Below are 9,324 nucleotides of genomic sequence, written 5' to 3' on the forward strand. Positions count from 1 at the left end.
AGGAGATTAAAAGTGTCCTCACAAAAACAGTGAATGCAACAAGGACTGACTGGGCAAAGAAACTGGATGATGCATTGTGGGCGTACCACACAGACTTCAAAACCCCAATTGGTATGTCACCGTACAAGTTGGTATTTGGCAAGGCATTCCACCTCCCAGTTGAGCTAGAGCATAAAGCACTTTGGGCATTACAGTAGTTGAACTTAGACATGGAGACAACATGTACTAATAGAGTCACTGGATTACATGAGCTCGAGGATTTCAGGTTCCAGGCTTTTGAGAGTGCTAGATTATACAAAGAAAGGATGAAATTAATGCATGATAAGCACATATTTGATCGAAACTTCAAACCCGGAGATCTAGTGTTGTTATACAACTCAAGATTGAGATTGTTTTCGGGTAAGTTAAAGTCCCGATGGTCAGGACCCTTCAGAGTGGTGAAAATGTTCTTAAGTAGACCTGTCGAGATTGAATCAGAAGATGGGACAAATAAGTTCACAGTAAATGGGCAAAGGTTGAAACATTACCTTGGAATGACTGAAGAAAAAGGGGATAAAGTTGTAATCACTTTGGAAGAGCCCCAGTATGCGAATGAAGAGTGATGATCAAATACTTGTGTCGTGCCGCGACGTTAAATCAGGCGTTGCATGGGAGAAAACCCACGAGTGTTGTTGTTAGTGTGTTCATACAACTTCATAAAAAAAAACAACGCCAGCACCGTGACCGCGGTAAACTGCAGTGGAAGGCAAACATTCTGACTTAGATTTTATATCCCACCGCGACCGCGGTGAGGCGTGAACATTCTGCCTCGAATTTTTAAACCCACCACAGCTGCAGTGGACCGCGGTCGACCGCGGGGGTACCAGGTATTTTTAATTTTTTTTCTGTTTTTCTTATTCTTTTCCTCTTCTTTTAATTTAATAACCCCATATTATAACAAAACCCCCCTCCCCTAAATATCAAAACAACCTACACCCCCCTCATTCTAATTCTTCATCTCCCTCTCTTTACAACCCTAACCCCCATATCCCTTCTTCTTCTCCTTCTTATTTACTCATACTAACATCCTCCACCTCCATTGCTCTCACCCATTCTTCATCTAAGGTATGTACTTACCTCTTCTCTCTCTTTTCTCTGGTTTTGTTTTATATTGTGTTGTAGCTTATGTAGTTTTATGTTGATATGGTATTGTAATTATTGGTAGATTTTTGTAGTTTCTTCTTGTTTTTCTATTTAAATTTCATTTTTGACCATGATTGGTAAAGGGGCTATTTATTTAATGGGGTGGAATGGTGTTGTTGGTGGGTGATTGAATGAAGCAATGATTTAAGTGTGTGAGTGTAGTAGCATATTTGATTTGGGGAAGCTTTGCTAGAGTCACATGGGCTGTGTATATGAAGATATTTGTCTTGCCCACAAGGTGTTTGGGGAATTACCCCAATGGAGTTATAAGGAGCTAATGTGACATGGTTGTGGTGAAGTCTGAGTAACCACCCATAGTCACACACTTCACGCACTCACTAATAGGTGTTTCGTTGTATGACAGGTACAATGAGTTCTTCCAGGAAGAGACGAAACACCAGGCCCTCTGCCAGTGGACCGGGAGGCTCCTCATGAGCTAGGAGCCAAGCCCGTGCACCTTAGTTTGATAGCACTCGGTTTGTATCCAAATCAGCGGAGGATAGGTATAACCAGAAAGCAGCTAAGAAGTTACAACATGAGGTGCACATTGATCAAACGACTTTGGAGGTGGAATGCCCCAATATGTTTAATGAGCTGAGGCGGTGTCAGTTGGACATCTTCTTCTAGGTACCGGAGGAGGATAATGTTCAACTAGTAAGGGAGTTCTATGCGAACTTGCCAGAACATGAGAATGGGGTTGTGACGGTGCGCAAGACCCTGGTAAATGCATCCCTTGACACCATCCACAATGTATACATGCTGCCAGTGTTCATGGGAGAGGTTGATCCTTAACTTACTTTCAGCGGTACATGGGCCTTATGGGGAACTCTTCTTGATACTATCTGTGTGCCGGACGGAGAACACTTGTGGATCATGCCCAGAAATACACTTAACTCCCACTGTCCGAATTGGGAGGATAAGTGTTGGCTCACCATTGTCAACGGCCGATTGTTGCCATCCAGTAACACGATAGAGATGTCAATCTACCACGGGCGTCCGCAATCCACTGTTTCATGTCCCACAGTGATTTTGATGTGTCCTGACTCATCCATGAAGAGATGTTCATCAGATCACCTAAGCTAATCAAGGGCCAGTACTTCCCTTCGTTGATCACCCGGCAGTGCCGTATTGCTAGAGTCCCTGAAGACCCTCGGGTTGATGGGATATTGCCACTAAAAGCCCCGTTCCGGGCGAAAAAAATTGGAATTAGACGAGAGCCGGTGGTGAATATTTATGACTCTGATGATGATTCAGCTGATGATGATGATGCGGAGATAGATGAAGTTCCTCCTCCTCCGAGAGTTGATGTGGCAGGCCCATCACAGCCACACCGGAGCACCCGTATGACAACTTTGGAAAATGAGATGGCTGGGTTGCATACCTCAGTCACTGATTTAGGTGCCCGTGTTGATGCAGTGGCTGAGAGGCAGGTGAAGTCGGAGAAGAAATTCTTGGGCTGGTTGAGGGCTATGGGACGTGCTTGCAACGTGAAACCATACACCGTCTCCGATCAGGAGTGAGCTTCAGGGAAGTTCCTCAACCTCACTGTTCTTTAAATTTTTAAGCCATGAGGACATGTCTTCATTTTAAGTGTGGGGTGGGGGATACTTCATTGTATGTTTATAATTGTAACAATTGACTGTTTGATTTTGTTTGTTTTGTCTTGCTTTGATTGTTTTGATGTTAGAGTAATAGTTTATTAGGAAAGTTAAAATAGTAACTGACGTGTCCCGACGGCGGATCTCTTTCGGCGAGGTTCTTTAGGAACTAAGTCGGAAAAAAAAATTGTAATATGGAGACTCTTCCTGATGAAGGATCCTTTAAACAATTTTCTTGAGAGAAGTTAGTCTAGACAAAAGACCAAAAAAGATTTATTTTTTATTTTTTTTAGGTAGCGTAGTAACTCCTCCTTGGTTTTTCTTTGGGCCACGGTTCTTTTCCAAGGGTTTAGCTTGAAACGGGTATAGGTAGTTTTTATTTATTTTTGTTCTTTTTAGTTTTTAGATTAGGACTAATGGGCTACGAGCTAAATTTGAAAAAAAAAACCCTTAGCGTTGATACACTTGAACACCATAGACACTAGAGTGTAACGCTTAGCTTCATTGGTTGAATCCTGTTAAAGTGCCTTAAAATTGTATGTTTGCATCTAACTTGAACACTCAAAAGAGAATGTTTTGATAAACCAATCCGGAGTGAGTCATGTGCCATGTGTGTGTGAGTTTTTACTATATTCCATGATTCACATTTGATGCCTCGAACTTGCCTTGTGTGTTTGCAAAGCGAAATTGTAATTTCATTCAGTTTTAGAAGTAATATAAGCATTTCTTTGTTGAGCCAAACATATAAAGTAAATCCACCTGAATGCAATACATCTTAGTTAACCCCGTTGAGCCTATAAGCCTGTTTCTTTGGCAACCACATTGCGAACCTTACCCAATTGTTTGAATAGCCTACTGTTTGAACCCTTTTACCTCCCAATAAGCACTTGAATTGTATTGAAAATATGCAAAAGAAAAAGTGTGGGGTGGTGGTTTGTTTTTTGAGTGGAACCATTGAGATAGAGAAAAGGTGTTGAATTTTGAAGCATAAAAGAAGAAGCACCACGAAAAAAAAGAAGTTATCAATAATTATAGTGGTTGATAAGTGGCAGCTTGTACAAATTGCACCTAATGGATTGGGATGTTTTAAATAAATGTGGTGGAGTATTTGGTTGGCACAATTGTGATCTTTAAGTTTAATGTAATTGTATTAAAAGTGCTTGGGGAGGTTAGTCACAATATCTAAATATATCCTACCCGTCCCTTAGCCTACATTATAGCCAAGTAAGTCCTATTGATCTTAGACTGAGTGGGCTCACTTAGTAGAGTATTACACTATGGGCAAGCCTATGGTGCATCTTTGTGGTATGTGAATGTTCTTTTTGAGAGTGAACGAATTTTGTCTATCTTAGTTCCTAATTGTTCTAATTATCATTATATGTGGAACTACTCTATTGTGTGATGTGAGAGCATGTGATTCATAAAGGAAAGTATGTCTTGACTCTTGTATAGAGTTGTTTGAGTAAGTGCGAATGTTGCATGGCATGAAAGGTTTGACTCTTGAGGTAAAGGTTGTTCACTACTAGGTGCAACTTTTGTAAAATGTTCATGGTATGAGTCGTCAAGGGAAAAGCTTATGGAAGGAATTTTAACATGGAGTGTGGTGGATTTCTTGAGGACTAGCAATGATTTAAATGTGGGGTGTTGATAGTAGGCTATATAGTTGATATTTACACCTTAATATGACCATGCTTTGTTGTTGTTTTATAGGTAAATTGCCAACAAAATGCTCTAAATAGTGTTCTTTTGTTTCGCAGGGAATATTATATGCGAGGAAGCAACATGGAGTGTTTTGGAGGCGATAATGTGAAGAAAACGCCCACTCGAGAAGTACCCGAGCACGAAAAAGCAGAATATGGCCTGGGCAAGAAGTCTACCGCGACCGCGGTGGAACCGCGGCAGATTAAAAAAAAGTGAGGTAGAAAGGCCAGCTCTCACCGCGGTAGACCGCGGTCTGCCGCGACCGCGGTGTACTATTCATGCTGGAGGAAGTTTGGGGACCAAAGTGTAATTTCGAGAAAACTTTTGTAAAACCTTTATAAGCTTTAGAAACTCGCCCAAGATTGTTTTTAAGCTTGTTTTAGACTACTTTTTGAGGAAGAACAAGTGTGAGAAGATCAACCAAACATTAGAGTTTTTTTTTTCTATCTCCTTTTAATTCTTGCAATTTTACATTATGAACAATCTAGTAGTTTTCTCTTATTTTATTATGAGTAGCTAAACAATTATCTAGTGTTGATGGAACCAATTGTTGGTTGAATTTTTGACTCAATTTGTTATAATCGAGCCAGAATTATTATATGATTGTTCAACTACATTTTGTATGGTGATTAATTGAATGGGCCCTTGATTAATCGTGTCTAATTTCCTCTTATTGCTTGAGAAAGAATATTAGGTTAGACAGTTGTTGAACAATACCACTTTTGGGTAATTGAAGAGATTTATTACATGAACTTAAAAGTGGGTTTAGAGATAATAAAACTTTGGTGGTGGGATAATTTAGAGTTGCACACATATTGTCAGCTAGAGTAGTTTGAGAGAATGCTCTAGTAAATTATTATAGTTGATAGAAAGATAATTACAATAACCCATAACTCTTTATCCTCATAGAGTATTACAGCGAGATTATAGCGAAAGAGTCAAGACCTAAACTAGCAATTGGGGAAATCACTGCCCTAGACCTTTTTACCATTGAATTATCTTTGTTTTAGCTTATTGTTGTTTTTAATAGTGAAGTATTTAAACAAAAAACCCAATCTTTATTGATAAAAAATGTTGCATCTAGAAATTGGTTGAGTTGATAATAACATTACTGAAGAGTATAATAGATAGGTTAGTTCCCTGAAGATTCGACTCCGGACTTAAAACCGGATTATATTTGCAGCGACCGCTTTGTCTTTTAGAAGACATAGTTGGGCGTGACCAATTACTCACTGAGTTGGAGTATTCACATTACTCCCTACACCCTGTGTGCAGATACAGGAGCCTCGGGTCTTGCTAGCGAGGGCTGATTGCTTCCAGCGGGTCATTTGGAGTTCACTATATAGTTGCTCGGCGTTCACAACCCAGTGTTTCTCTCTCTTATCTTCACTTTCCCTTGTACCGGATTTTGTAATAGACAGTGTAGTCCTTTTTTTTCCAAACTTTTAAACTTATGTTTAATGCTCGTGACTTGTAACTCCATGATGTTGGGTTGTGTTTATTTCCACAAATGTTCTATCTCACTTTTATTTTAGGATTTATAGAATGTTAATGACTTAAATTGAATTATTATAACTGTTAAAAATGAACTGAGTATTGTGTCAACTGCCTTATTTCACGATATGTGCCATCACGACCAGATCCGGATTTAGGGTCGTGACAAGTTGGTATCAAAGCCAAGGTTACATAGGTCTCACGAGTCATTTGCAGTTTTAGTAGAGTCTCGCGGATCGGCATGGAGACGCCTGCATTTATCCTCGAAAGGCTGCAGAACCTTTAGGAAAAACTTCATATTCTTGAAATTCCTGTCATGCGAATCTGTTGATCCGAGTACTAAACTTCTGTTATTCTATTCTCTCACATATGGTAAGGACACGAGTGACCGGTCAGGATAGACGACCACCACTACCACCAGCTGTGGCCACTAGAGGCCGAGGACGCGGTAAGGGCAAGGGTGTAGCCCGCAGAACAGCTAGGGCAGCACTTGCAGATCCACCAGCCGCCCCAGTTCAGGATCAGGTTGCAGCTGTGGACGCTCCAGCAGCACCAGCTCAGGCACCACCTGTGCCCATTGTGATTTCGGGTCTTCAGGATGTCCTGGCTCAGATTCTATCAGTATGCACTGGCCTAACTCAGGCGGTCTCAGTTACTACAGCTGCAACTACTTCTCAGGTCAGGCGAGGCACTCAGACTCCCGCCGCTCTCACACCTGAGCAGGTCGTGTAGTGGCTTCAGACACCGGGGGCATATCCAGCTCAGCTGGTTGCAGCTGCTCAGGACTATGTAGCTCCTGCCATGTCAGAGGACGAGCAGCGTAGGTTGGAGAGGTTTGGTAGACTTCAGCCTCCAACTTTTAGTACTGCCGAGGGCGAGGATGCCTAGGGTTTCTTGGACAAGTGTCATAGGATTTTTTGTATAACGGGTATTCTGGAGACTAGCAAGGTTGTTTTCACTACTTTTCAGTTTTCTGGAGCTGCCTTCACTTGGTGGGAGGCTTATGAGAGGCGTAGGCCTGTTAGTGCAACACCCCTTACCTAGCAGCAGTTCTCCATTCTCTTTTTACAGAAGTATGTGCCACAGTCTCGCAGAGAGGAGCTGCGCAGGCAGTTCTAGTGGTTGTATCAGGGAGATTTGACTATGACACAGTATGAGATGAGGTTCTTAGAGTTATCTTGTCATGTTGTATGGTTGGTTCTAATAGATAGAGAGAGGATTAGGAGGTTCGTTGATGGCCTCACTTATCAGCTTCGTATTCTCATGACCAGGGAGAGGGTGTCTAGTGCTACTTTTGAAAAGGTTGTAGACATTGCTCTTATGATTGAGTCAGTTCATCGCCATAAGCGAGATGAGAGGGAGGCCAAGAGGCCTCGGAGATCTAGTAGTTATGGTGGTGCTCCTTCGAGAGGTAAGTTTCAACAAGGCAGAGGCCATCCATTCAGGCATGCTTAGCCAGCTCGCCCAGGTTATTCTGGGCCGTCATCGGGTCATGGTTCTCACAGTTATCATCAGGGCCAGTCATTACTCTATGCCCTTCAAGCTCAGAGTTCGTCTCGTGCTATATCAATTCAGGGCTCTTCTATGCCAGGTGCATTTGCTAGTCATTCCGGTGCTAGGGGTTGCTTCATTCCCCGTCTCCAGCACTCGAGAGTTGCTATGAGTGTTCCCTATCTCTAGCACTCGAGAGTTGCTATGAGTGTGGAGAGATGGGTCACATGTGGAGGCAGTATCCTTGTCGTCTTGGGGGTTCATCTTAGCAGAGGAGTCAACCATCGACTTTAATGCCAGTTACTTCACCACCACCACCCACCCAGCTAGGGGTGGAGGTTAGTCAACTAGGGGTCTCCCTAGAGAGGGAGGTCAATCAGGTGGCAGTCAGGCCTGTTTCTATGCACTCCCAGCTAGACCCGATGCTATTTCTTCAGACGCCGTGATCACAAGTATTGTCTCATTCTGCCACAGAGATGCCTCTGTATTATTTGATCCTGATTCCACTTATTCCTATGTGTCATCATACTTTGCTCGTTATTTGGATACGCCCCATGAGTCTCTTATTTCATCTGTTCATATATCTACTCCGATAGGCAATACTATTATTGTGGACCGTGTGTACTAGTCATGTGTTGCAACTATTGGGGGTCTGGAGACCCGAGTGGATCTATTGTTATTATGTATGGTAGACTTCAATGTTATATTGGGTTATGGATTGGCTATCTCCATTTTGTGCTATTTTGGACTGTCATGCTAAGACAGTGGCATTGGTTATGCCGAGTGTGCCACGAATTGAATGGCAAGATTCGACTGATTATGTTCCTAGTAGGGTAATTTCATTCTTAAAGGCCCAGCGTATAGTTGGGAAGGGTTGACTTTCGTATTTAGCCTTTGTGAGGGATGTCGGTGTAGAGGCTCCCAGTATTGATTCTGTTCCAGTTGTGAGGGATTTTCCCGATGTTTTTCCTGCAGACCTGCCAAGCATGCCACCAGATAGGGATATTGATTTTGTTATTGATCTGGTGCTGGGCACTCAGCCCATTTCTGTTCCATCGTATCATATGACACCAGCGGAGTTGAAGGAGTTAAAGTAGCAGCTTTAGGAACTCCTTGATAAGGGGTTCATTCAGCCTAGTGTGTCGCCTTGGGGTGCGCCAGTTCTATTTGTGAAGAAAAAGGATGGCACTATGAGGATGTGCATTGATTATAGGTAGTTGAACAAAGTAACAATCAAGAACAAGTATCTTTTGCCTTGAATCGATGATTTGTTTGACTAGCTTCAGGGAGTGAGAGTGTTCTCCAAGATTGATCTCCGTTTAGGTTATCATCAGTTGAAGATCAGGGACTCGGATATTTTTATGACGGCTTTCAGGACCTGATATGGTCATTATGAGTTCTTGGTGATGTCTTCTGGGCTAACCAATGCCCCACCAACATTCATGCATCTGATGAACAATGTGTTTCGGCCTTATCTCGACTTGTTTGTCATAGTTTTCATTGATGATATTCCGGTGTACTCGCGTAGTCAGGAGGAGCACGCGGAGCATGTGAGAGTTGTGTTGCAGAGATTGTGGGAGGAGAAACTTTATGCAAAGTTCTCCAAGTGTGAGTTTTGACACAGTTCAGTGGCTTTTTTGGGGAATGTGGTGTCCAGCAAGGGTATTCAAGTTGATCCGAAGAAGATAGAGGCTGTTTAGAGTTGGCCTAGACCGTCCTCAGCCACAAAGATTCGCAGCTTTCTAGGTTTGGCGGGTTATTACCGCCGGTATGTTAAGGGGTTCTCATCTATTGCATCACCCTTGACAATGTTGACTCAAAAGGGTGCTCTATTCAGGTGGTTGGATGAGTATGAGGA

At 42.4% G+C, this 9,324-nt stretch overlaps 1 protein-coding gene across 1 annotated transcript; it reads left to right on the forward strand.

Annotated features, from left to right (window-relative positions):
* The first annotated feature begins 209 nt into the window (after positions 1-209).
* LOC142181735 (uncharacterized) lies at positions 210-602 on the forward strand. The gene has a single exon (XM_075255215.1). The coding sequence runs from the start codon at positions 210-212 to the stop codon at positions 600-602; it is 393 nt and encodes a 130-aa protein (XP_075111316.1).
* Positions 603-9,324: the final 8,722 nt, after the last annotated feature.

This window comes from Nicotiana tabacum, chromosome 6 (genome assembly GCF_000715075.1).
Source record: "Nicotiana tabacum cultivar K326 chromosome 6, ASM71507v2, whole genome shotgun sequence".
Lineage (NCBI taxonomy): Eukaryota > Viridiplantae > Streptophyta > Magnoliopsida > Solanales > Solanaceae > Nicotiana > Nicotiana tabacum.

Bases quoted from the DNA above. Each gene is read 5' to 3' on its own strand.
- LOC142181735 (XM_075255215.1), top strand. From the start codon at position 210: ATGGAGACAACATGTACTAATAGAGTCACTGGATTACATGAGCTCGAG.